Source organism: Oncorhynchus gorbuscha, linkage group LG01 (genome assembly GCF_021184085.1).
Source record: "Oncorhynchus gorbuscha isolate QuinsamMale2020 ecotype Even-year linkage group LG01, OgorEven_v1.0, whole genome shotgun sequence".
NCBI lineage: Eukaryota > Metazoa > Chordata > Actinopteri > Salmoniformes > Salmonidae > Oncorhynchus > Oncorhynchus gorbuscha.
In genome coordinates, this window is record NC_060173.1 from 105,360,348 (window position 1) to 105,387,663 (window position 27,316).

The following is a 27,316-nucleotide window of genomic DNA, read 5'->3' on the forward strand; positions in this document are numbered from 1 at the left end:
GCGCTTTCCCTTTAATTCCCAATTAAATAGCCAGCATCAGCTGCACGAAAGTGGGGTTGTGATGGAGACGTGCATGAGGATGTGTTCAACCCTCAGTTCCGAAGCTTCTCTATTCCGTTTGTTTTGTTGCCGTTAAACGTGTGTTTTGTAGCCTAAGAGAGTTTACCCAGGATCGGATCCACTCTTTGCGTCCCTGGAGATCTATTGGCGGATTGGATTGTCTGACTGACCGACTGACTACCACCTTTTTGTATACGGTATTTCATTTGTTTGGATGTGATGTATACTGTGATTTGTGTAGTTAGTGGTAGTTGAGGACTTAATTAAGAGTTGATCCGCTTTAAGGTTCTGTGGTAAAGTAATTGTTATATTGATCGTATGTTTAATACTGGGTTTACGCTACACGGAACGAACGGACAAACATCGCGTGACAAAAGTCACTTGAGTTCACTGAACTCCTTTACCGGGCAGGACTCTTTTTAGGCCCGATGTACAGGACATTTCTGGAGGAACCAGAACTCATTGTGATATTATTATATATGTGTGTAATCATTGTTGTTGCTAATACAACCCACGCAACAGAATATAATTGTTTTTGAAGTTCTTTTCAATGTTTTAAGGGTTTATGAAAAGTTTATTTCCATCCTGACTTTTACATACGTCCTTTGTATTGGTGTAGACTTGACGGACCAGATGGGACTCATTCCCACCCAAACTAAAAGGAGAAACTAATGTTTTCTCTGGTAGGCACAACCTACCTGGCACCCCTATAAATAATAACCTCAAGTCAAAACCGTTACATAAAAATGGCACCCCAGATGGGACAGCTCAACATTGAGAACTAACCAAAGCAAATATTTTGTGTGGAATTAAAACAATGGATTCACCCCAAGATAATGTGCTCATCCATGTCATACCTGTCAATGGGAATACACAGGGCCATTCTGACCATCAAGCTGACAACGCAAATCATAATGTGAATGGAGATAATGGAGTTGCTTTGGGCCAGAGCCCTGGGAATCTGAATGCCCGGCCTGAGCCACAGGCCACAGGAGGTCTAACCAGTTACTCACTTATTGACATGGATCTGTGTGGAAGTACTGAGCTAGCCCTCCCTCTGACACCCAACCTTCCTCCATTGTCTGGTTTATCTCCAGAGGTTGTAGTCTTACAACTTCAAGGTGACATCCTTGATATTCGTCGGACTCAACAACATCTCCAAACTCTTATCCACCATAATTTCAAATGTCTGAGGGAAGAGCAACAACAGAGTGCCATGGAATTCAGAAACTCACTGAGCACTCTAACCCACATGCTGACAGAGCTCAGTGAGAGTGGAAGACAGGAAATTACTGGTGCCATGGACAGGCAGTTTGACTACCAACGAAACCAACTCACTGCCACTCTCCAATGGCGCCTGCAACATCACCACACTGAGGTCCTCAAGGATGTTAATTCTGTTTTTTCTCCCATGGTTAACACTGTAGGCCACTTGCAGAGAGAACTCTCTAATTGTGTTAAAATGTTGGATGACTTGTCTGTGGACATGGCCTCCATTAGGCACAACTCCTTACACAGAGTTTCTCTGGTGTCCACTTCTGTTCAGACCACTGAGGGCCAAGCTGGCACCTCTGAACAGCCAAGACAAGGCCATGCTACAGTCACCACTGTCGATGGACTGGTTCGCTTGGGACAGCAGTTTGAGAAGGACAGAGAATGCCAACAGCAATATGTCCAGAGAAAGAAACAGACACCCAAGACAGACTATCAACAACAGCCAGAGAATCCAGCCAAGACCCTCTCATGTTTTGTTGGAGATGTAGCCAAAAGGGACATTCTTCAGCTACATGTCCAAGACCGTATCAAGTAAACCCTTCCAGAAACCACAAATCACAACAGGCCAACACACCTAACTCTCTTCGCAGCAATGACCATCCTTCTCTGGGTGCTTTAACCAGAGCTGAAACCCCAAGAGTCACTGCCTACGCCCCCCCATCGACATCCCCATCCTTTCAGTTAATACCGCACCAATCAGAAGCTAAAAAGTTACATGATTGGGGTTCAAATGTGGCAGTCTTCTCTGCCATTGCTCCGGTACCACTAACCCTCGATAATCCTTCTGACGATCTCCTTTTACAGGCTGTGAGAAGAGCTCAGCTGGAACAGCCAGAGGAGTTAAGGCTGTTGGAACAGCTGCAGAATAATGCTGATGTATGTACTTCAAAGCTGGGACGCACCAGGCTCCTGAAGCACAAAATATTCCTTACACAGGAAATGCCGATCAAGCAAAAGCCATATCGTTTGTCCCCAGTGAAGCTAATCATCCAAAAGGGACTCATAAATGATATGTTAACCCAAGATATAATAGAACGTTCCTCCTCTCCCTGGGCTGCTCCTGTTGTCCTCATCCCAAAAAGACTGGTGGTCTTAGATTTTGTGTGGACTATAGGAAGACCAACAATGTTTCCCAGACTGATGCCTATCCTCTTCCCACCATCCATGAGATCCTGGAGTCATTGTCTGGCGCTGTTGTGTTCACTACCCTTGACCTCAATAGTGGTTATTGGCAGGTTGAGATGGACCAGGAAAGCAAGGACAAGACTGCGTTTGTCTGTGCCGAGGGCTTGTTTTCCTTTAAGGTGATGCCCTTTGGATTAAAGAATGCCCCTGCCACTTTCCAAAGACTCATGGAGATTGCGTTAGGTGAGCTCAAAGGGAAGATCTGTTTCGTCTACCTGGACGATATAATTATCTACTCTCAGAACAGAGAAAGACACTTTCAAGATCTTCAAGCAGTGTTGGACAAGCTAAGAGAAGCTGGTCTGACCTTAAATATGAAGAAGAGCAACTTCTGCCAAACCTCCCTGAAGTTCCTTGGCCATATTGTGTCTTTCGACGGCATTCATGTGGATCCTGAAAAGACCAAGGCTGTACAAGACTTCCCTGTGCCAACCACACTCAAGGCCCTTCAACGGTTCCTTGGTATGGCTGGATGGTACCATCGGTTTGTGTCGAACTTCTCCCAGGTGGCAGAACCTCTCAACGCGATGAAGCGAAAAGGAGCGAAATTCCAATGGACGGCAGAGTGCCAGACTTCCTTTGAAACCCTGAAACGACATCTCGTCACACCTCCCATTTTAGGTCATCCCAACTTTGATTGCCCTTTTGTTGTTTACACTGATGCAAGTGATGTTGGACTTGGTGCTGTCCTAGTCCAACAGACTGGACTTGGCACTGAAGAAGTGCTAGCGTTCGCCAGTCGGACATTGAATGGAGCAGAACGGAACTACTCCACAACAGAGCAAGAGTGCCTTGCAGTGGTCTGGGCTTTGGAAAAGTGGAGGTACTACTTGGAGGGAAGACACTTCACTGTGGTCACTGACCATTCCTCCCTTGTGTGGGTGTTCAAGACCAACAAACCAAGCACCAGACTCATAAGATGGGCTCTACGGTTGCAAGAGTTCACATTTGCAGTGGAATACAGGAAAGGAAAATACAACACTGTTCCAGATGCCTTGTCCAGAGCTCCTACTTGTGATAACGGTGGCCCTGATCTTACATGTGCTACTGTCCTGTCAAGCAGTCGAGACTCGCCCAAAACAGACTTTCCCATCTCTGATGAGGCAATATGGAAAGCTCAACAGGATGATCCAGAAGTACAGGCTTTGTACCAGACTATCCTGGAAGATGGAGAAAAGATGGTCAATCCTACCACAAAGCTGACCATCATTGAAGATAAAGTCTACCGAGTCGTACAACTACCTCACAGAACACTCTACCAAATGTACATACCGGACACTCTACGCCTACAACTGCTTCAACATTTCCATGAAGACCCATTAGCTGGTCATTTGGGCAGGTTCAAAACCTACAAGCGGTTGCAAGCGTTACTCTACTGGCCACATCTGAGCATGGATGTGAAGTCACACATCCGAAATTGTCAGGTTTGTCAAATGTACAAACCAGAAGGTAGAAAGCCTGCTGGCAAGTTGCAGCAAACGGTGGTTACCCGACCTTGGGAAATGTTAGGAGTGGATTTGATGGGTCCATTTCCTAGAAGCTCCAATCAGAATGTGTACATACTTGTTTTTGTTGATTACTATTCAAAGTGGGTGGAACTCTTTTCCCTGCGTCAGGCCACAGCAAGGACCGTCTCTAACATCCTTACGAAAGAGATCCTGACTCGCTGGGGAGTGCCTGATTACATCCTGTCTGATCGAGGTTCCCAATTTGTCTCTGATCTCTTTGAGGAGACCTGCCAAAGATGGAACCTGAGGCAGAAGTTGACCACGGCCTATCACCCACAGACCAATCTCACTGAGAGAGTAAATCGAACCTTGAAGACAATGATTGCTTCCTATGTAGGGACCCAGCACAAACACTGGGACAAGCACCTTCATGAGTTTCGATTTGCCCTGAATTCTGCTGTGCAAGAGTCCACTGGAGTCACACCTGCAGAGCTGAACCTAAGTCGTCCTCTCCGAGGACCCTTGGATATGGTGCTACAGCCCCAGCAGCTTACTCCAGACGCTGCTTGCTATGACCAGGTAGGCCATCTCCATGACTTGAGAGCTCTTGTCTCAAAGAACATGATCCAGGCTCGACTCAAGCAGAAGAGAAATTATGATAAGAACAGACGAGACATGCAGTTCCAGCTTCGTGATCGGGTGTGGCTTCACTCTCATCCTTACTCGAAAGCTGAACAATTCTTCTCGGCCAAGCTCGCTCCTAAATGGCAAGGACCATATAGGATTGTGGAGCAGATGGGCCCTTTGAACTACCGAGTGGTGAAAGAGGACACAGGTGAAGATATGCGCATCGTCCATGTCTCACGCCTTAAGGCCTGTTACCCCTCGGCTGAGGAATTGGAGGCGATTGAGCGCCGCAAGGTCCTGGATATCTTTGAAGAGGATAGTGAGGATACTTTTCTCGGATTCCCAGACCCAGAAGTCTCGCACCTTAAGGCCTGTGACTCCTCAGCTGAGGAGCGTGAGCTCCAAAAAGTAATGAATCTTTTTGTAGAGGAAAGTGATGAGGAGACCTTTCTCGGTTTCCCCGACCAAGATGTGCCTTCCAGGGCAATGGTCGGCTTTTTCCAGGGGAGGGGGTGTGTGACGGCCCTGAATTTTTCTGAACCGTCTCAGTGCAGCTCCTTCCAATAGGGCGCTTTCCCTTTAATTCCCAATTAAATAGCCAGCATCAGCTGCACGAAAGTGGGGTTGTGATGGAGACGTGCATGAGGATGTGTTCAACCCTCAGTTCCGAAGCTTCTCTATTCCGTTTGTTTTGTTGCCGTTAAACGTGTGTTTTGTAGCCTAAGAGAGTTTACCCAGGATCGGATCCACTCTTTGCGTCCCTGGACTACACCTCTCCGTTCTTCGTGGCCTTTCTCCGCTGGAGATCTATTGGCGGATTGGATTGTCTGACTGACCGACTGACTACCACCTTTTTGTATACGGTATTTCATTTGTTTGGATGTGATGTATACTGTGATTTGTGTAGTTAGTGGTAGTTGAGGACTTAATTAAGAGTTGATCCGCTTTAAGGTTCTGTGGTAAAGTAATTGTTATATTGATCGTATGTTTAATACTGGGTTTACGCTACACGGAACGAACGGACAAACATCGCGTGACAAAAGTCACTTGAGTTCACTGAACTCCTTTACCGGGCAGGACTCTTTTTAGGCCCGATGTACAGGACATTTCTGGAGGAACCAGAACTCATTGTGATATTATTATATATGTGTGTAATCATTGTTGTTGCTAATACAACCCACACAACAGAATATAATTGTTTTTGAAGTTCTTTTCAATGTTTTAAGGGTTTATGAAAAGTTTATTTCCATCCTGACTTTTACATACGTCCTTTGTATTGGTGTAGACTTGACGGACCAGATGGGACTCATTCCCACCCAAACTAAAAGGAGAAACTAATGTTTTCTCTGGTAGGCACAACCTACCTGGCACCCCTATAAATAATAACCTCAAGTCAAAACCGTTACAACTAGCCTACCTGGTTAAATAAAGGTGTTCTCAACTGGCCTACCTGGTTAAATAAAGGTGTTCTCAACTGGCCTACCTGGTTAAATAAAGGTGTTCTCAACTGGCCTACCTGGTTAAATGAAGGTGTTCTCAACTGGCCTACCTGGTTAAATAAAGGTGTTCTCAACTGGCCTACCTGGTTAAATAAAGGTGTTCTCAACTGGCCTACCTGGTTAAACAAAGGTGTTCTCAACTGGCCTACCTGGTTAAATAAAGGTGTTCTCAACTGGCCTACCTGGTTAAATAAAGGTGTTCTCAACTGGCCTACCTGGTTAAATAAAGGTGTTCTCAACTGGCCTACCTGGTTAAATAAAGGTGTTCTCAACTGGCCTACCTGGTTAAATAAAGGTGTTCTCAACTGGCCTACCTGGTTAAATAAAGGTGTTCTCAACTGGCCTACCTGGTTAAATAAAGGTGTTCTCAACTGGCCTACCTGGTTAAATAAAGGTGTTCTCAACTGGCCTACCTGGTTAAATAAAGGTGTTCTCAACTGGCCTACCTGGTTAAATAAAGGTGTTCTCAACTGGCCTACCTGGTTAAATAAAGGTGTTCTCAACTGGCCTACCTGGTTAAATAAAGGTGTTCTCAACTGGCCTACCTGGTTAAATGAAGGTGAAATAAAACAACAACAAAAATGTAAATATTGAATTCTTGGTTGGTGAGCGGATCCCAGACCTCATAACCATAAAGGGCAATGGGTTCTATAACTGATTCAGGTATTTTTAGCCAGATCCTAATTGGTATGTTGAATTTTGTTCCTTTTGATTGCATATAATGCCCTTCTTGCCTTGTCTCTGAGATAGTTCACAGTTTTGTGGAAGTTATCTGTGGCACTGATGTTTAGGCTGAGGTATGTATTGTTTTTTGTGTGCTCTAGGGCAACAGTGTCTAGATGGAATTTGTCTCTCTCTCTCTCTCTCTCTCTCTCTCTCTCTCTCTCTCTCTCTCTCTCTCTCTCTCTCTGTCTGTCTGTCTGTCTGTCTGTCTCTCTCTCGTTCTCTCTCTGTCTCTCTCTCTGCCCCCCCCCTCTCTCTCTATCTGTCTCTCTCTGTCTCTCTCTGCCCCCTCCCTCTCTCTCTCTCTTCCTGTCTTTCTCTCAGTTTCTCTCTCTCTCTGTCTCTTTCTGTCTCTCTCTTTGCCCCCTCTCTCTCTCTCTGTCTGTCTTTCTCTCTCTCTCTGTCTCTCTCTGTATCCCCCCTCCTTCTCTCTTTCTGTCTGTCTCTCACTCTGTCTCCTCTCTCCACCTCTCTTATTTCCTCTCTCGCTCTCCCCCTCCTCCCCACCCTCTCTCTCTCCGCCTCTCTCATTTCCTCTCTCCCCTCTTTTCCCCCTGCCCTAACCTGGGAGAGGTTTAGTTTAATAGACCCAGAGTCTGGTGGAGGGTTTCAACCAAATGGTGAGGGGTAAAGTACCAGGGCCCAGTGAGGGGTAAAGTACCAGAGCTCAGTGAGGGTAAAGTACCAGGGCTCAGTGAGGGGTAAAGTACCAGGGCTCAGAGAGGGGTAAAGTACCAGGGCCCAGTGAGGGGTAAAATACCAGGGCTCAGTGAGGGGTAAAGTACCAGGGCTCAGTGAGGGGTAAAGTACCAGGGCTCAGTGAGGGGTAAAGCACCAGGGCTCAGTGAGGGGTAAAGCACCAGGGCTCAGTGAGGGGTAAAGTACCAGGGCTCAGTGAGGGTAAAGTACCAGGGCTCAGTGAGGGTAAAGTACCAGGGCTCAGTGAGGGTAAAGTACCAGGGCTCAGTGAGGGTAAAGTACCAGGGCTCAGAGAGGGGTAAAGTACCAGGGCCCAGTGAGGGGTAAAGTACCAGGGCTCAGTGATGGTAAAGTACCAGAGCTCAGTGAGGGGTAAAGTACCAGGGCTCAGTGAGGGGTAAAGTACCAGGGCTCAGTGAGGGTAAAGTACCAGGGCTCAGAGAGGGGAAAAGTATGACTGCTGTTTACTGATCAAATCTCAGGCTAAAATTATTTGGTACATCATTTTGCTACAGCCAAACGCTTATTAGAAGTCCTGACTTGAATGCAGTTGCATCATGATTACAGTCATTGAACAAAATGTCTAGTAGAACCCATATGTTGTTTTCATTCATATTTTATTTAGCATGTCACTTTAACAATCATAATCTGATTTGCAAGACAAATCCTAGCAACAGCATCACAAGCATCCATGAGAATAACATACTGAATGCTTGTGAAGCTGCTTCTTGGCTCCCTTGAAAAACAGATGACAATCTCAATGTGACATGCAGACATGCTGGTGCACTGACCGATGTCCCAGGAGTTGGGGCTGTTTTCGATCTCTCTGCGTCCGATGAAGTACCAGACGCAGGCCATCCAGTGGGCCAGCAGGGCGAACATGGACATGAGCAGGGTGAGGACCACAGCACTGTACTGGGAGTAACGCTCCAGCTTCTGTAGCAGCCTCAGCAGGCGCAGCAACCGCACTGTCTTCAGAAGGTGGACCCCAAAGTACTACAGAAACACACACACAGACATCAATTATGAGCTCCGTCGCAGCGTTTGACATTTTAGGTATCAGTCCTACATTTCAGAGATCCTTTGTAGCGTGATGTACTACAGTACCCATAATGCCTTGTGTAACATATCTGGATTGATCTTAGTAGGGACAGTTCCAAAGCTAATATGGTGTCCGTTCCTTAACAATCCATCCCTCACACCACTACACCAACCCCAGAGACACCACTACACCAACCCCAGAGACACCACTACACCAACCCCAGGGACACCACTACACCAACCCCAGAGACACCACTACACCAACCCCAGAGACACCACTACACCAACCCCAGAGACACCAATACACCAACCCCAGAGACACCACTACACCAACCCCAGAGACACCAATACACCAACCCCAGAGACACCACTACACCAACCCCAGAGACACCACTACACCAACCCCAGAGACACCACTACACCAACCCCAGAGACACCACTACACCAACCCCAGAGACACCACTACACCAACCCCAGGAACACCACTACACCAACCCCAGAGACACCACTACACCAACCCCAGAGACACCACTACACCAACCCCAGAGACACCACTACACCAACCCCAGAGACACCACTACACCAACCCCAGAGACACTGTTCATCTTTACTTCTGTCATTTTGTCCTGTAACCAGTCCCACACAGAGACACTCACCACACTGACGTTAAACGCATAGAGCAGGTCAAAGGGCAATGCAGCGATGAGGTCAACAAACAGCCAGGTGGTGACGTAGTGCACACAGATGGAACGAGCGTCGTACACCACCTGGCCCGATGTGCTCACAAAGGTCGTCCGGAAGTTCAACGCGATATCTGTAGAATGACAGATAGGAATGTACATTAATATTGTTGATATATATCAACACTTATATATTGTTGATATATAAGTGCACTGCTGTACATGGATAGAGGCTATTATTTGTTTTAAAAAGCATTGACAATATGACCACCGGTCACATCATTGACTAGAGACGCATCATTAACACTGCAGTTAGTTCACTCTTATGATGTCCATCTGTCTGCCCTGAGAGAGAGAGAGAGAGAGAGAGAGAGAGAGAGAGAGAGAGAGAGAGAGAGAGAGAGAGAGAGAGAGAGAGAGAGATGGTGGGCAGAGTTTCCATCAGGGGCCAGTAATACAATGATGAACAAATAAGTGTTCATTACAATTAACTATTCATTTAATTAGATGACTGTATTTATTCTCCCACAATGAACATACTAAGTACCTGGAGAAAATGTAATTAGTGTTGTGTAGAAGGAGGAAGTTCTCTAGCCATATGTACCATGCCAATCCATTGACAGAGGATGTTAGTCATAGAGATTGTCATTAGGAAGTGTACGTATGGGGTAAAGTCTTTAAATAGGGACATGCAGTCATGTTACATCATGTTAGAATAGTGTTGGAATAATGTTATACTAATAGATGCAGTAGATAACGTTAGACAATGTGGAAGCAATGTTAGAAGAACGTTAATATTAGAAAAATATCAGAATAATGTTAGAATAACATCAGAATAATGTTAGAATAACATCAGAATAATGTTAGCCCTCTTCTCCTTACCCAGCATAAACAGGATCTCCACCAGGATGTCACTCACACTGGGGGGGCTGCGGGGGGCGGAGCTTCCTTCGTCCCGTCCCCCCACCACAGTGAAACACACATTATAGGGCACTGTGACTGCGACATAGAAGGTAGCCAACAGGATTAGCCAATCCCAGCCAGCCTTGAAGGTCCCGTAGTGGAGCAAGATGAATCGGGATTTCTGAATGGCTGCCACCTTGTACTCTGGGATGGGCGGATTGTCCCCAAACATGTTCTGGAGGGGTGAGGAGAGAGAGACACGTCAACAACATGTTCTGGAGGAGAGAGAGACACATCAACAACATGTTCTGGAGGGGTGAGGAGAGAGAGACACATCAACAACATGTTCTGGAGGAGTGAGGAGAGAGAGACACGTCAACAACATGTTCTGGAGGGGTGAGGAGAGAGAGACACATCAACAACATGTTCTGGAGGGGTGAGGAGAGAGAGACACATCAACAACATGTTCTGGAGGGGTGAGGAGAGAGACATCAACAACATGTTCTGGAGGGGTGAGGAGAGAGAGACACGTCAACAACATGTTCTGGAGGGGTGAGGAGAGAGAGACATCAACAACATGTTCTGGAGGGGTGAGGAGAGAGAGACATCAACAACATGTTCTGGAGGGGTGAGGAGAGAGAGACACATCAACAACATGTTCTGGAGGGGTGAGGAGAGAGAGAGACATCAACAACATGTTCTGGAGGAGTGAGGAGAGAGAGACACGTCAACAACATGTTCTGGAGGGGTGAGGAGAGAGAGACACGTCAACAACATGTTCTGGAGGGGTGAGGAGAGAGTGACACGTCAACAACATGTTCTGGAGGGGTGAGGAGAGAGGGACACGTCAACAACATGTTCTGGAGGGGTGAGGAGAGAGAGAGACACGTCAACAACATGTTCTGGAGGGGTGAGGAGAGAGAGAGACACATCAACAACATGTTCTGGAGGAGTGAGGAGAGAGAGACACGTCAACAACATGTTCTGGAGGGGTGAGGAGAGAGAGACACATCAACAACATGTTCTGGAGGGGTGAGGAGAGAGAGACACATCAACAACATGTTCTGGAGGGGTGAGGAGAGAGAGACACATCAACAACATGTTCTGGAGGGGTGAGGAGAGAGACATCAACAACATGTTCTGGAGGAGTGAGGAGAGAGAGACACATCAACAACATGTTCTGGAGGGGTGAGGAGAGAGAGACATCAACAACATGTTCTGGAGGGGTGAGGAGAGAGACATCAACAACATGTTCTGGAGGGGTGAGGAGAGAGAGACACATCAACAACATGTTCTGGAGGGGTGAGGAGAGAGAGACACATCAACAACATGTTCTGGAGGGGTGAGGAGAGAGAGACACATCAACAACATGTTCTGGAGGGGTGAGGAGAGAGAGAGACACATCAACAACATGTTCTGGAGGAGTGAGGAGAGAGAGACATCAACAACATGTTCTGGGGGGGTGAGGAGAGAGAGAGACACATCAACAACATGTTCTGGAGGGGTGAGGAGAGAGAGACACATCAACAACATGTTCTGGAGGGGTGAGGAGAGAGAGAGATATCAACAACATGTCCTGGAGGGGTGAGGAGAGAGAGAGACACATCAACAACATGTTCTGGAGGGGTGAGGAGAGAGAGAGACACATCAACAACATGTTCTGGAGGGGAGAGGAGAGAGAGACACATCAACAACATGTTCTGGAGGAGTGAGGAGAGAGAGACATCAACAACATGTTCTGGAGGGGTGAGGAGAGAGAGAGACATCAACAACATGTCCTGGAGGGGTGAGGAGAGAGAGAGACACATCAACAACATGTTCTGGAGGGGTGAGGAGAGAGAGAGAGACACATCAACAACATGTTCTGGAGGGGTGAGGAGAGAGAGACACATCAACAACATGTTCTGGAGGGGAGAGGAGAGAGAGACACATCAACAACATGTTCTGGAGGAGTGAGGAGAGAGAGACATCAACAACATGTTCTGGAGGGGTGAGGAGAGAGAGAGACATCAACAACATGTCCTGGAGGGGTGAGGAGAGAGAGAGACACATCAACAACATGTTCTGGAGGGGTGAGGAGAGAGAGAGACACATCAACAACATGTTCTGGAGGGGTGAGGAGAGAGAGACACATCAACAACATGTTCTGGAGGAGTGAGGAGAGAGAGACACATCAACAACATGTTCTGGAGGGGTGAGGAGAGAGAGACACATCAACAACATGTTCTGGAGGGGTGAGGAGAGAGAGACACATCAACAACATGTTCTGGAGGAGTGAGGAGAGAGAGACACATCAACAACATGTTCTGGAGGGGTGAGGAGAGAGAGACACATCAACAACATGTTCTGGAGGGGTGAGGAGAGAGACATCAACAACATGTTCTGGAGGGGTGAGGAGAGAGACATCAACAACATGTTCTGGAGGGGTGAGGAGAGAGAGACATCAACAACATGTTCTGGAGGGGTGAGGAGAGAGAGAGACACATCAACAACATGTTCTGGAGGAGTGAGGAGAGAGAGACACATCAACAACATGTTCTGGAGGGGTGAGGAGAGAGAGACATCAACAACATGTTCTGGAGGGGTGAGGAGAGAGAGACACATCAACAACATGTTCTGGAGGGGTGAGGAGAGAGAGACACGTCAACAACATGTTCTGGAGGGGTGAGGAGAGAGAGACACGTCAACAACATGTTCTGGAGGGGTGAGGAGAGAGAGACACGTCAACAACATGTTCTGGAGGGGTGAGGAGAGAGAGAGACACATCAACAACATGTTCTGGAGGGGTGAGGAGAGAGAGAGACACATCAACAACATGTTCTGGAGGGGTGAGGAGAGAGAGAGACACATCAAAAACATGTTCTGGAGGGGTGAGGACAGAGAGAGACACATCAACAACATGTTCTGGAGGGGTGAGGAGAGAGAGAGACACAGCAACAACATGTTCTGGAGGGGTGAGGAGAGAGACATCAATAACATGCTCTGGAGGGGTGAGGAGAGAGAGACATCAACAACATGCTCTGGAGGGGTGAGGAGAGAGAGACACGTCAACAACATGTTCTGGAGGGGTGAGGAGAGAGAGACATGTCAACAACATGTTCTGGAGGGGTGAGGAGAGAGAGACACATCAACAACATGTTCTGGAGGGGTGAGGAGAGAGAGACACATCAACAACATGTTCTGGAGGGGTGAGGAGAGGGAGAGAGACATCAACAACATGTTCTGGAGGGGTGAGGAGAGAGAGACACGTCAACAACATGTTCTGGAGGGGTGAGGAGAGAGAGACATCAACAACATGTTCTGGAGGGGTGAGGAGAGAGACATCAACAACATGTTCTGGAGGGGTGAGGAGAGAGAGACATCAACAACATGCTCTGGAGGGGTGAGGAGAGAGAGACACATCAACAACATGTTCTGGAGGGGTGAGGAGAGAGAGAGAGACACATCAACAACATGTTCTGGAGGAGTGAGGAGAGAGAGACACATCAACAACATGTTCTGGAGGGGTGAGGAGAGAGAGACACGTCAACAACATGTTCTGGAGGAGTGAGGAGAGAGAGACACATCAACAACATGTTCTGGAGGGGTGAGGAGAGAGAGACACATCAACAACATGTTCTGGAGGAGTGAGGAGAGAGAGACACATCAACAACATGTTCTGGAGGAGTGAGGAGAGAGAGACACATCAACAACATGTTCTGGAGGGGTGAGGAGAGAGAGACACATCAACAACATGTTCTGGAGGGGTGAGGAGAGAGATACACATCAACAACATGTTCTGGAGGGGTGAGGAGAGAGAGACACATCAACAACATGTTCTGGAGGGGTGAGGAGAGAGATACACATCAACAACATGTTCTGGAGGGGTGAGGAGAGAGAGACACATCAACAACATGTTCTGGAGGGGTGAGGAGAGAGAGACATCAACAACATGTTCTGGAGGGGTGAGGAGAGAGAGACACGTCAACAACATGTTCTGGAGGGGTGAGGAGAGAGAGAGACACATCAACAACATGTTCTGGAGGGGTGAGGAGAGAGAGACATCAACAAAATGTTCTGGATGTTCTGGAGGGGTGAGGAGAGAGAGACACATCAACAACATGTTCTGGAGGGGTGAGGGGGTGAGAGAGACACATCAACAACATGTTCTGGAGGGGTGAGGAGAGAGAGACACATCAACAACATGTTCTGGAGGGGTGAGGAGAGAGAGACACGGTTCTGGAGGAGTGAGGAGAGAGAGACACATCAACAACATGTTCTGGAGGGGGTGAGGAGAGAGAGACACATCAACAACATGTTCTGGAGGGGTGAGGAGAGAGATACACATCAACAACATATTCTGGAGGGGTGAGGAGAGAGAGACACATCAACAACATGTTCTGGAGGGGTGAGGAGAGAGAGACATCAACAACATGTTCTGGAGGGGTGAGGAGAGAGAGACACGTCAACAACATGTTCTGGAGGGGTGAGGAGAGAGAGACACATCAACAACATGTTCTGGAGGGGTGAGGAGAGAGAGACATCAACAACATGTTCTGGAGGGGTGAGGAGAGAGAGACACATCAACAACATGTTCTGGAGGGGTGAGGAGAGAGAGACACGTCAACAACATGTTCTGGAGGGGTGAGGAGAGAGAGACACATCAACAACATGTTCTGGAGGGGTGAGGAGAGAGAGACATCAACAACATGTTCTGGAGGAGTGAGGAGAGAGAGACACATCAACAACATGTTCTGGAGGGGTGAGGAGAGAGAGACACGTCAACAACATGTTCTGGAGGAGTGAGGAGAGAGAGACACATCAACAACATGTTCTGGAGGGGTGAGGAGAGAGAGACACATCAACAACATGTTCTGGAGGGGTGAGGAGAGAGACATCAACAACATGTTCTGGAGGGGTGAGGAGAGAGACATCAACAACATGTTCTGGAGGGGTGAGGAGAGAGAGACATCAACAACATGTTCTGGAGGGGTGAGGAGAGAGAGACACGTCAACAACATGTTCTGGAGGGGTGAGGAGAGAGAGAGACACATCAACAACATGTTCTGGAGGGGTGAGGAGAGAGAGACATCAACAACATGTTCTGGAGGGGTGAGGAGAGAGAGACACATCAACAACATGTTCTGGAGGGGTGAGGAGAGAGAGACACGTCAACAACATGTTCTGGAGGGGTGAGGAGAGAGAGACACATCAACAACATGTTCTGGAGGGGTGAGGAGAGAGAGACACGTCAACAACATGTTCTGGAGGGGTGAGGAGAGAGAGGGGTGACACATCAACAACATGTTCTGGAGGGGTGAGGAGAGAGAGACACGTCAACAACATGTTCTGGAGGGGTGAGGAGAGAGAGACACATCAACAACATGTTCTGGAGGGGTGAGGAGAGAGAGACACGTCAACAACATGTTCTGGAGGGGTGAGGAGAGAGACATCAACAACATGTTCTGGAGGGGTGAGGAGAGAGACATCAGATGTTCTGGAGGGGTGAGGAGAGACATCAACAACATGTTCTGGAGGGGTGAGGAGAGAGAGACACGTCAACAACATGTTCTGGAGGGGTGAGGAGAGAGAGAGACACATCAACAACATGTTCTGGAGGGAAGAGAGGAGAGAGAGACACATCAACAACATGTTCTGGAGGGGTGAGGAGAGAGAGGCACATCAACAACATGTTCTGGAGGGAGTGAGGAGAGAGAGACATCAACAACATGTTCTGGAGGGGTGAGGAGAGAGAGACATCAACAACATGTTCTGGAGGGGTGAGGAGAGAGAGACACATCATCAACAACATGTTCTGGAGGGGTGAGGAGAGAGAGACACGTCAACAACATGTTCTGGAGGGGTGAGGAGAGAGAGACACATCAACAACATGTTCTGGAGGGGAGGAGAGAGAGACACATCAACAACATGTTCTGGAGGGGTGAGGAGAGAGAGACACGTCAACAACATGTTCTGGAGGAGTGAGGAGAGAGAGACACATCAACAACATGTTCTGGAGGGGTGAGGAGAGAGAGACACGTCAACAACATGTTCTGGAGGAGTGAGGAGAGAGAGACACATCAACAACATGTTCTGGAGGGGTGAGGAGAGAGAGACACATCAACAACATGTTCTGGAGAGAGAGACACGTCAACAACATGTTCTGGAGGAGTGAGGAGAGAGAGACACATCAACAACATGTTCTGGAGGGGTGAGGAGAGAGAGACACATCAACAACATGTTCTGGAGGGGTGAGGAGAGAGATACACATCAACAACATGTTCTGGAGGGGAGAGGAGAGAGAGACACATCAACAACATGTTCTGGAGGGGTGAGGAGAGAGAGACATCAACAACATGTTCTGGAGGGGTGAGGAGAGAGAGACACATCAACAACATGTTCTGGAGGGGTGAGGAGAGAGAGACACATCAACAACATGTTCTGGAGGGGTGAGGAGAGAGAGACACGTCAACAACATGTTCTGGAGGGGTGAGGAGAGAGAGACACATCAACAACATGTTCTGGAGGGGTGAGGAGAGAGAGACACATCAACAACATGTTCTGGAGGGTGAGGAGAGAGAGACACATCAACAACATGTTCTGGAGGGGTGAGGAGAGAGAGACACATCAACAACATGTTCTGGAGGGGTGAGGAGAGAGAGACACATCAACAACATGTTCTGGAGGGGTGAGGAGAGAGACATCAACAACATGTTCTGGAGGGGTGAGGAGAGAGAGACATCAACAACATGCTCTGGAGGGGTGAGGAGAGAGAGACACGTCAACAACATGTTCTGGAGGGGTGAGGAGAGAGAGACACGTCAACAACATGTTCTGGAGGGGTGAGGAGAGAGAGACACATCAACAACATGTTCTGGAGGGGTGAGGAGAGAGAGAGAGACATCAACAACATGTTCTGGAGGGGTGAGGAGAGAGAGACACATCAACAACATGTTCTGGAGGGGTGAGGAGAGAGACATCAACAACATGTTCTGGAGGGGTGAGGAGAGAGACATCAACAACATGTTCTGGAGGGGTGAGGAGAGAGAGACATCAACAACATGTTCTGGAGGGGTGAGGAGAGAGAGACACGTCAACAACATGTTCTGGAGGGGTGAGGAGAGAGAGACACGTCAACAACATGTTCTGGAGGGGGAGGAGAGAGAGACACATCAACAACATGTTCTGGAGGGGTGAGGAGAGAGAGACACATCAACAACATGTTCTGGAGGGTGAGGAGAGAGAGACACATCAACAACATGTTCTGGAGGGGTGAGGAGAGAGAGACACATCAACAACATGTTCTGGAGGAGTGAGAGAGAGAGAGACACATCAACAACATGTTCTGGAGGGTGAGGAGAGAGAGAGATGGACATCAACAACATGTTCTGGAGGGGTGAGGAGAGAGAGACACATCAACAACATGTTCTGGAGGGGTGAGGAGAGAGAGAGACACATCAACAACATGTTCTGGAGGGGTGAGGAGAGAGACACATCAACAACATGTTCTGGAGGGGTGAGGAGAGAGATGGACACATCAACAACATGTTCTGGAGGGGTGAGGAGAGAGAGACACATCAACAACATGTTCTGGAGGGGTGAGGAGAGAGAGACACATCAACAACATGTTCTGGAGGGGTGAGGAGAGAGAGACACATCAACAACATGTTCTGGAGGGGTGAGGAGAGGGAGAGAGACATCAACAACATGTTCTGGAGGGGTGAGGAGAGAGAGACACGTCAACAACATGTTCTGGAGGGGTGAGGAGAGAGACATCAACAACATGTTCTGGAGGGGTGAGGAGAGAGAGACACATCAACAACATGTTCTGGAGGGTGAGGAGAGAGAGACACATCAACAACATGTTCTGGAGGGGTGAGGAGAGAGACATCAACAACATGTTCTGGAGGGGTGAGGAGAGAGAGACACATCAACAACATGTTCTGGAGGGGTGAGGAGAGAGAGAGAGACATCAACAACATGTTCTGGAGGGGTGAGGAGAGGGAGAGAGACATCAACAACATGTTCTGGAGGGGTGAGGAGAGAGAGACACGTCAACAACATGTTCTGGAGGGGTGAGGAGAGAGACATCAACAACATGTTCTGGAGGGGTGAGGAGAGAGACATCAACAACATGTTCTGGAGGGGTGAGGAGAGAGAGACATCAACAACATGCTCTGGAGGGGTGAGGAGAGAGAGACACATCAACAACATGTTCTGGAGGGGTGAGGAGAGAGAGACACGTCAACAACATGTTCTGGAGGGGTGAGGAGAGAGAGACACATCAACAACATGTTCTGGAGGGGTGAGGAGAGAGAGAGACACGTCAACAACATGTTCTGGAGGGGTGAGGAGAGAGAGACACATCAACAACATGTTCTGGAGGGGTGAGGAGAGAGAAACACGTCAACAACATGTTCTGGAGGGGTGAGGAGAGAGAGACACATCAACAACATGTTCTGGAGGAGTGAGGAGAGAGAGACACATCAACAACATGTTCTGGAGGGGTGAGGAGAGAGAGACACGTCAACAACATGTTCTGGAGGAGTGAGGAGAGAGAGACACATCAACAACATGTTCTGGAGGGGTGAGGAGAGAGAGACACATCAACAACATGTTCTGGAGGGGTGAGGAGAGAGATACACATCAACAACATATTCTGGAGGGGTGAGGAGAGAGAGACACATCAACAACATGTTCTGGAGGGGTGAGGAGAGAGAGACATCAACAACATGTTCTGGAGGGGTGAGGAGAGAGAGACATCAACAACATGTTCTGGAGGGGTGAGGAGAGAGAGACACATCAACAACATGTTCTGGAGGGGTGAGGAGAGAGAGACATCAACAACATGTTCTGGAGGGGTGAGGAGAGAGAGACACATCAACAACATGTTCTGGAGGGGTGAGGAGAGAGAGACACGTCAACAACATGTTCTGGAGGAGTGAGGAGAGAGAGACACATCAACAACATGTTCTGGAGGGGTGAGGAGAGAGAGACACATCAACAACATGTTCTGGAGGGGTGAGGAGAGAGAGACACATCAACAACATGTTCTGGAGGGGAGGAGAGAGAGACACGTCAACAACATGTTCTGGAGGGGTGAGGAGAGAGAGACACATCAACAACATGTTCTGGAGGGGTGAGGAGAGAGACATCAACAACATGTTCTGGAGGGGTGAGGAGAGAGAGACATCAACAACATGTTCTGGAGGGGTGAGGAGAGAGAGACATCAACAACATGTTCTGGAGGGGTGAGGAGAGAGAGACACATCAACAACATGTTCTGGAGGGGTGAGGAGAGAGAGACATCAACAACATGTTCTGGAGGGGTGAGGAGAGAGAGAGGGTGAGGAGAGAGACATCAACAACATGTTCTGGAGGGGTGAGGAGAGAGAGACACATCAACAACATGTTCTGGAGGGGTGAGGAGAGAGACATCAACAACATGTTCTGGAGGGGTGAGGAGAAGAGAGACATCAACAACATGTTCTGGAGGGGTGAGGAGAGAGACATCAACAACATGTTCTGGAGGGGTGAGGAGAGAGAGAGATGTTCTGGAGGTGAGGAGAGAGAGACATCAACAACATGTTCTGGAGGGGTGAGGAGAGAGAGACACATCAACAACATGTTCTGGAGGGGTGAGGAGAGAGAGACACGTCAACAACATGTTCTGGAGGGGTGAGGAGAGAGAGACACATCAACAACATGTTCTGGAGGGGTGAGGAGAGAGAGACACATCAACAACATGTTCTGGAGGGGTGAGGAGAGAGAGACACACGTCAACAACATGTTCTGGAGGGGTGAGGAGAGAGACACGAGAACATGTTCAACAACATGTTCTGGAGGGGTGAGGAGAGAGACATCAACAACATGTTCTGGAGGGGTGAGGAGAGAGAGACATCAACAACATGCTCTGGAGGGGTGAGGAGAGAGAGACACATCAACAACATGTTCTGGAGGGGTGAGGAGAGAGAGACACATCAACAACATGTTCTGGAGGGGTGAGGAGAGAGAGACACGTCAACAACATGTTCTGGAGGGTGAGGAGAGAGAGACACGTCAACAACATGTTCTGGAGGGGTGAGGAGAGGAGACACATCAACAACATGTTCTGGAGAGGAGAGAGACACATCAACAACATGTTCTGGAGGGGTGAGGAGAGAGACACATCAACAACATGTTCTGGAGGGGTGAGGAGAGAGAGACACATCAACAACATGTTCTGGAGGGGTGAGGAGAGAGAGACACATCAACAACATGTTCTGGAGGGTGAGGAGAGAGAGACACATCAACAACATGTTCTGGAGGGGTGAGGAGAGAGAGACACGTCAACAACATGTTCTGGAGGGGTGAGGAGAGAGAGACACATCAACAACATGTTCTGGAGGGGACTGAGGAGAGAGAGACACATCAACAACATGTTCTGGAGGGGTGAGGAGAGAGAGACACATCAACAACATGTTCTGGAGGGGTGAGGAGAGAGAGACACGAACAACATGTTCTGGAGGGGTGAGGAGAGAGACATCAACAACATGTTCTGGAGGGGTGAGGAGAGAGACATCAACAACATGTTCTGGAGGGGTGAGGAGAGAGAGACATCAACAACATGCTCTGGAGGGGTGAGGAGAGAGAGACACGTCAACAACATGTTCTGGAGGGGTGAGGAGAGAGAGACACATCAACAACATGTTCTGGAGGGGGAGGGGTGAGGAGAGAGAGACACATCAACAACATGTTCTGGAGGGGTGAGGAGAGAGAGACACATCAACAACATGTTCTGGAGGGGTGAGGAGAGAGAGAGACACATCAACAACATGTTCTGGAGGGGTGAGGAGAGAGAGAGACACATCAACAACATGTTCTGGAGGGGTGAGGAGAGAGAGAGACACATCAACAACATGTTCTGGAGGGGTGAGGAGAGAGACATCAACAACATGTTCTGGAGGGGTGAGGAGAGAGACATCAACAACATGTTCTGGAGGGGTGAGGAGAGAGAGACATCAACAACATGTTCTGGAGGGGTGAGGAGAGAGAGACACGTCAACAACATGTTCTGGAGGGGTGAGGAGAGAGAGACATGTGTTCTGGAGGGGTGAGGAGAGAGAGACACATCAACAACATGTTCTGGAGGGGTGAGGAGAGAGAGACACATCAACAACATGTTCTGGAGGGGTGAGGAGAGGGAGAGAGACATCAACAACATGTTCTGGAGGAGTGAGGAGAGAGAGACACGTCAACAACATGTTCTGGAGGAGTGAGGAGAGAGAGACACATCAACAACATGTTCTGGAGGGGTGAGGAGAGAGAGACACGTCAACAACATGTTCTGGAGGAGTGAGGAGAGAGAGACACATCAACAACATGTTCTGGAGGGGTGAGGAGAGAGAGACACGTCAACAACATGTTCTGGAGGAGTGAGGAGAGAGAGACACATCAACAACATGTTCTGGAGGAGTGAGGAGAGAGAGACACATCAACAACATGTTCTGGAGGGGTGAGGAGAGAGAGAGACATCAACAACATGTTCTGGAGGAGTGAGGAGAGAGAGAGAGATGGACACGGAGGTCAACAACATGTTCTGGAGGGTGAGGAGAGAGCACATCAACAACATGTTCTGGAGGGGTGAGGAGAGAGAGACACATCAACAACATGTTCTGGAGGGGTGAGGAGAGAGACATCAACAACATGTTCTGGAGGGGTGAGGAGAGAGAGACATCAACAACATGTTCTGGAGGGGTGAGAAGTGAGAGACATCAACAACATGTTCTGGAGGGGTGAGGAGAGAGAGACACATCAACAACATGTTCTGGAGGGGTGAGGAGAGAGAGACATCAACAACATGTTCTGGAGGGGTGAGGAGAGAGAGACACATCAACAACATGTTCTGGAGGGGTGAGGAGAGAGAGACACATCAACAACATGTTCTGGAGGGGTGAGGAGAGAGAGACATCAACAACATGTTCTGGAGGGGTGAGGAGAGAGAGACACGTCAACAACATGTTCTGGAGGGGTGAGGAGAGAGAGACACATCAACAACATGTTCTGGAGGGGTGAGGAGAGAGACATCAACAACATGTTCTGGAGGGGTGAGGGAGGTGAGGAGAGAGAGACATCAACAACATGTTCTGGAGGGGTGAGGAGAGAGAGACACGTCAACAACATGTTCTGGAGGGGTGAGGAGAGAGACATCAACAACATGTTCTGGAGGGGAGAGAGAGACACATCAACAACATGTTCTGGAGGGGTGAGGAGAGAGAGACACGTCAACAACATGTTCTGGAGGGGTGAGGAGAGAGAGACACATCAACAACATGTTCTGGAGGGGTGAGGAGAGAGAGATGTTCATCAACAACATGTTCTGGAGGGGTGAGGAGGGGTGAGAGAGAGACATCAACAACATGTTCTGGAGGGGTGAGGAGAGAGAGACACATCAACAACATGTTCTGGAGGAGTGAGGAGAGAGAGACACATCAACAACATGTTCTGGAGGGGTGAGGAGAGAGAGACACGTCAACAACATGTTCTGGAGGAGTGAGGAGAGAGAGACACATCAACAACATGTTCTGGAGGGGTGAGGAGAGAGAGACACGTCAACAACATGTTCTGGAGGAGTGAGGAGAGAGAGACACATCAACAACATGTTCTGGAGGGGTGAGGAGAGAGAGACACGTCAACAACATGTTCTGGAGGGGTGAGGAGAGAGACATCAACAACATGTTCTGGAGGGGTGAGGAGAGAGACATCAACAACATGTTCTGGAGGGGTGAGGAGAGAGAGACATCAACAACATGCTCTGGAGGGGTGAGGAGAGAGAGACACGTCAACAACATGTTCTGGAGGGGTGAGGAGAGAGAGACACATCAACAACATGTTCTGGAGGGGTGAGGAGAGAGAGACACGTCAACAACATGTTCTGGAGGGGTGAGGAGAGAGAGACACAGCAACAACATGTTCTGGAGGGGTGAGGAGAGAGACATCAACAACATGTTCTGGAGGGGTGAGGAGAGAGAGACATCAACAACATGTTCTGGAGGGGTGAGGAGAGAGAGACACATCAACAACATGTTCTGGAGGGGTGAGGAGAGAGAGACACATCAACAACATGTTCTGGAGGGAGTGAGGAGAGAGAGAGAGATGGACATCAACAACATGTTCTGGAGGGGTGAGGAGAGAGAGACACGTCAACAACATGTTCTGGAGGAGAGAGAGAGACACATCAACAACATGTTCTGGAGGGGTGAGGAGAGAGAGACACATCAACAACATGTTCTGGAGGGGTGAGGAGAGAGAGACACATCAACAACATGTTCTGGAGGGGTGAGGAGAGAGAGACACATCAACAACATGTTCTGGAGGAGTGAGGAGAGAGAGACACATCAACAACATGTTCTGGAGGGGTGAGGAGAGAGAGACACATCAACAACATGTTCTGGAGGGGTGAGGAGAGAGAGACACATCAACAACATGTTCTGGAGGGTGAGAGAGAGAGACACATCAACAACATGTTCTGGAGGGGAGGAGAGAGAGACACATCAACAACATGTTCTGGAGGGTGAGGAGAGAGAGACACATCAACAACATGTTCTGGAGGGGTGAGAGAGAGGATACACATCAACAACATGTTCTGGAGGGGTGAGGAGAGAGACATCAACAACATGTTCTGGAGGGGTGAGGAGAGAGAGACACATCAACAACATGTTCTGGAGGGGTGAGGAGAGAGAGACACATCAACAACATGTTCTGGAGGGGTGAGGAGAGAGAGACACATGAACATGTTCTGGAGGGGTGAGAGAGAGAAGGAACAACATGTTCTGGAGGGGTGAGGAGAGAGAGACATCAACAACATGTTCTGGAGGGGTGAGGAGAGAGAGACACATCAACAACATGTTCTGGAGGGGTGAGGAGAGAGAGACACATCAACAACATGTTCTGGAGGGGTGAGGAGAGAGAGACACATCAACAACATGTTCTGGAGGGGTGAGGAGAGAGAGACACGTCAACAACATGTTCTGGAGGGGTGAGGAGAGAGAGAGACACATCAACAACATGTTCTGTTCTGAGGGGTGAGGAGAGAGAGACACATCAACAACATGTTCTGGAGGGGTGAGGAGAGAGAGACACATCAACAACATGTTCTGGAGAGAGACACGTCAACAACATGTTCTGGAGGAGGGTGAGGAGAGAGAGACACATCAACAACATGTTCTGGAGGGGTGAGGAGAGAGAAACACATCAACAACATGTTCTGGAGGGGTGAGGAGAGAGACATCAACAACATGTTCTGGAGGGGTGAGGAGAGAGAGACATCAACAACATGTTCTGGAGGGGTGAGGAGAGAGAGACACATCAACAACATGTTCTGGAGGGGTGAGGAGAGAGAGACACATCAACAACATGTTCTGGAGGGGTGAGGAGAGAGACACATCAACAACATGTTCTGGAGGGGTGAGGAGAGAGAGACACATCAACAACATGTTCTGGAGGGGTGAGGAGAGGGAGAGAGACATCAACAACATGTTCTGGAGGGGTGAGGAGAGAGAGACACGTCAACAACATGTTCTGGAGGGGTGAGGAGAGAGAGACACATCAACAACATGTTCTGGAGGGGTGAGGAGAGAGAGACACATCAACAACATGTTCTGGAGGGGTGAGGAGAGAGAGACACATCAACAACATGTTCTGGAGGGGTGAGGAGAGAGACATCAACAACATGTTCTGGAGGGGTGAGGAGAGAGAGACACATCAACAACATGTTCTGGAGGGGTGAGGAGAGAGAGACATCAACAACATGTTCTGGAGGGGTGAGGAGAGAGAGACACATCAACAACATGTTCTGGAGGGGTGAGGAGAGAGAGACACATCAACAACATGTTCTGGAGGGGTGAGGAGAGAGAGACATCAACAACATGTTCTGGAGGGGTGAGGAGAGAGAGAGACACATCAACAACATGTTCTGGAGGGGTGAGGAGAGAGAGAGACACATCAACAACATGTTCTGGAGGGGTGAGGAGAGAGAGACACATCAACAACATGTTCTGGAGGGGTGAGGAGAGGGAGAGAGACATCAACAACATGTTCTGGAGGGGTGAGGAGAGAGAGACACGTCAACAACATGTTCTGGAGGAGTGAGGAGAGAGAGACACATCAACAACATGTTCTGGAGGGGTGAGTTCTGGAGAGAGAGAGAGACATCAACAACATGTTCTGGAGGGGTGAGGAGAGAGAGACACATCAACAACATGTTCTGGAGGGGTGAGGAGAGAGAGACATCAACAACATGTTCTGGAGGGGTGAGGAGAGAGACATCAACAACATGTTCTGGAGGGGTGAGGAGAGAGAGACACATCAACAACATGTTCTGGAGGGGTGAGGAGAGAGACATCAACAACATGTTCTGGAGGGGTGAGGAGAGAGAGACACATCAACAACATGTTCTGGAGGGGTGAGGAGAGAGAGACACATCAACAACATGTTCTGGAGGGGTGAGGAGAGAGAGACATGTTCTGGATCAACAACATGTTCTGGAGGGGTGAGGAGAGAGAGACACATCAACAACATGTTCTGGAGGGGTGAGGAGAGAGAGACACATCAACAACATGTTCTGGAGGGGTGAGGAGAGAGAGACACATCAACAACATGTTCTGGAGGGGTGAGGAGAGAGAGACACATCAACAACATGTTCTGGAGGGGTGAGGAGAGACACGAGGAGAGAGAGAGACACATCAACAACATGTTCTGGAGGGGTGAGGAGAGAGAGACACATCAACAACATGTTCTGGAGGGGTGAGGAGAGAGAGACACATCAACAACATGTTCTGGAGGGGTGAGGAGAGAGAGACACATCAACAACATGTTCTGGAGGGGTGAGGAGAGAGAGACATCAACAACATGTTCTGGAGGGGTGAGGAGAGAGAGACACATCAACAACATGTTCTGGAGGGGTGAGGAGAGAGAGACACATCAACAACATGTTCTGGAGGGGTGAGGAGAGAGACATCAACAACATGTTCTGGAGGGGTGAGGAGAGAGAGACACATCAACAACATGTTCTGGAGGGGTGAGGAGAGAGAGACACATCAACAACATGTTCTGGAGGGGTGAGGAGAGAGAGACACATCAACAACATGTTCTGGAGGGGTGAGGAGAGAGAGACACATCAACAACATGTTCTGGAGGGGTGAGGAGAGAGAGACACATCAACAACATGTTCTGGAGGGGTGAGGAGAGGGAGAGAGACATCAACAACATGTTCTGGAGGGGTGAGGAGAGAGAGACATCACAACATGTTCTGGAACAACATGTTCTGGAGGGGTGAGGAGAGAGAGACACATCAACAACATGTTCTGGAGGGGTGAGGAGAGAGAGAGACATCAACAACATGTTCTGGAGGGGTGAGGAGAGAGAGACATCAACAACATGTTCTGGAGGGGTGAGGAGAGAGAGACACATCAACAACATGTTCTGGAGGGGTGAGGAGAGAGAGACACGTCAACAACATGTTCTGGAGGGGTGAGGAGAGAGAGACACGTCAACAACATGTTCTGGAGGGGTGAGGAGAGAGACATCAACAACATGTTCTGGAGGGGTGAGGAGAGAGAGACACATCAACAACATGTTCTGGAGGGGTGAGGAGAGAGAGACACATCAACAACATGTTCTGGAGGGGTGAGGAGAGAGACATCAACAACATGTTCTGGAGGGGTGAGGAGAGAGAGAGACACGTCAACAACATGTTCTGGAGGGGTGAGGAGAGAGACATCAACAACATGTTCTGGAGGGGTGAGGAGAGAGACATCAACAACATGTTCTGGAGGGGTGAGGAGAGAGAGACACATCAACAACATGTTCTGGAGGGGTGAGGAGAGAGAGACATCAACAACATGTTCTGGAGGGGTGAGGAGAGAGAGACACATCAACAACATGTTCTGGAGGGGTGAGGAGAGAGAGACACGTCAACAACATGTTCTGGAGGGGTGAGGAGAGAGAGACACATCAACAACATGTTCTGGAGGGGTGAGGAGAGAGAGACACATCAACAACATGTTCTGGAGGGGTGAGGAGAGAGAGACATCAACAACATGTTCTGGAGGGGTGAGGAGAGAGAGACACATCAACAACATGTTCTGGAGGGGTGAGGAGAGAGAGACATCAACAACATGTTCTGGAGGGGTGAGGAGAGAGACACATCAACAACATG

General features: G+C 48.7%; 1 protein-coding gene across 2 annotated transcripts in view; it reads right to left on the bottom strand.

The window, feature by feature from the left end:
- Nucleotides 1-27,316, bottom strand: part of kcnh3 (potassium voltage-gated channel, subfamily H (eag-related), member 3) — a 248,801-nt gene that overhangs the window by 73,238 nt on the left and 148,247 nt on the right. For both annotated transcript variants that reach the window (XM_046369023.1, XM_046369033.1), the window contains 3 exons: nt 10,120-10,375; nt 9,214-9,371; nt 8,308-8,512 (listed from right to left, as the gene is read on the bottom strand). In XM_046369023.1, coding sequence (XP_046224979.1) covers nt 8,308-8,512; nt 9,214-9,371; nt 10,120-10,375 — 619 coding nt within the window. The remainder of the gene's footprint in view (nt 1-8,307; nt 8,513-9,213; nt 9,372-10,119; nt 10,376-27,316) is intronic.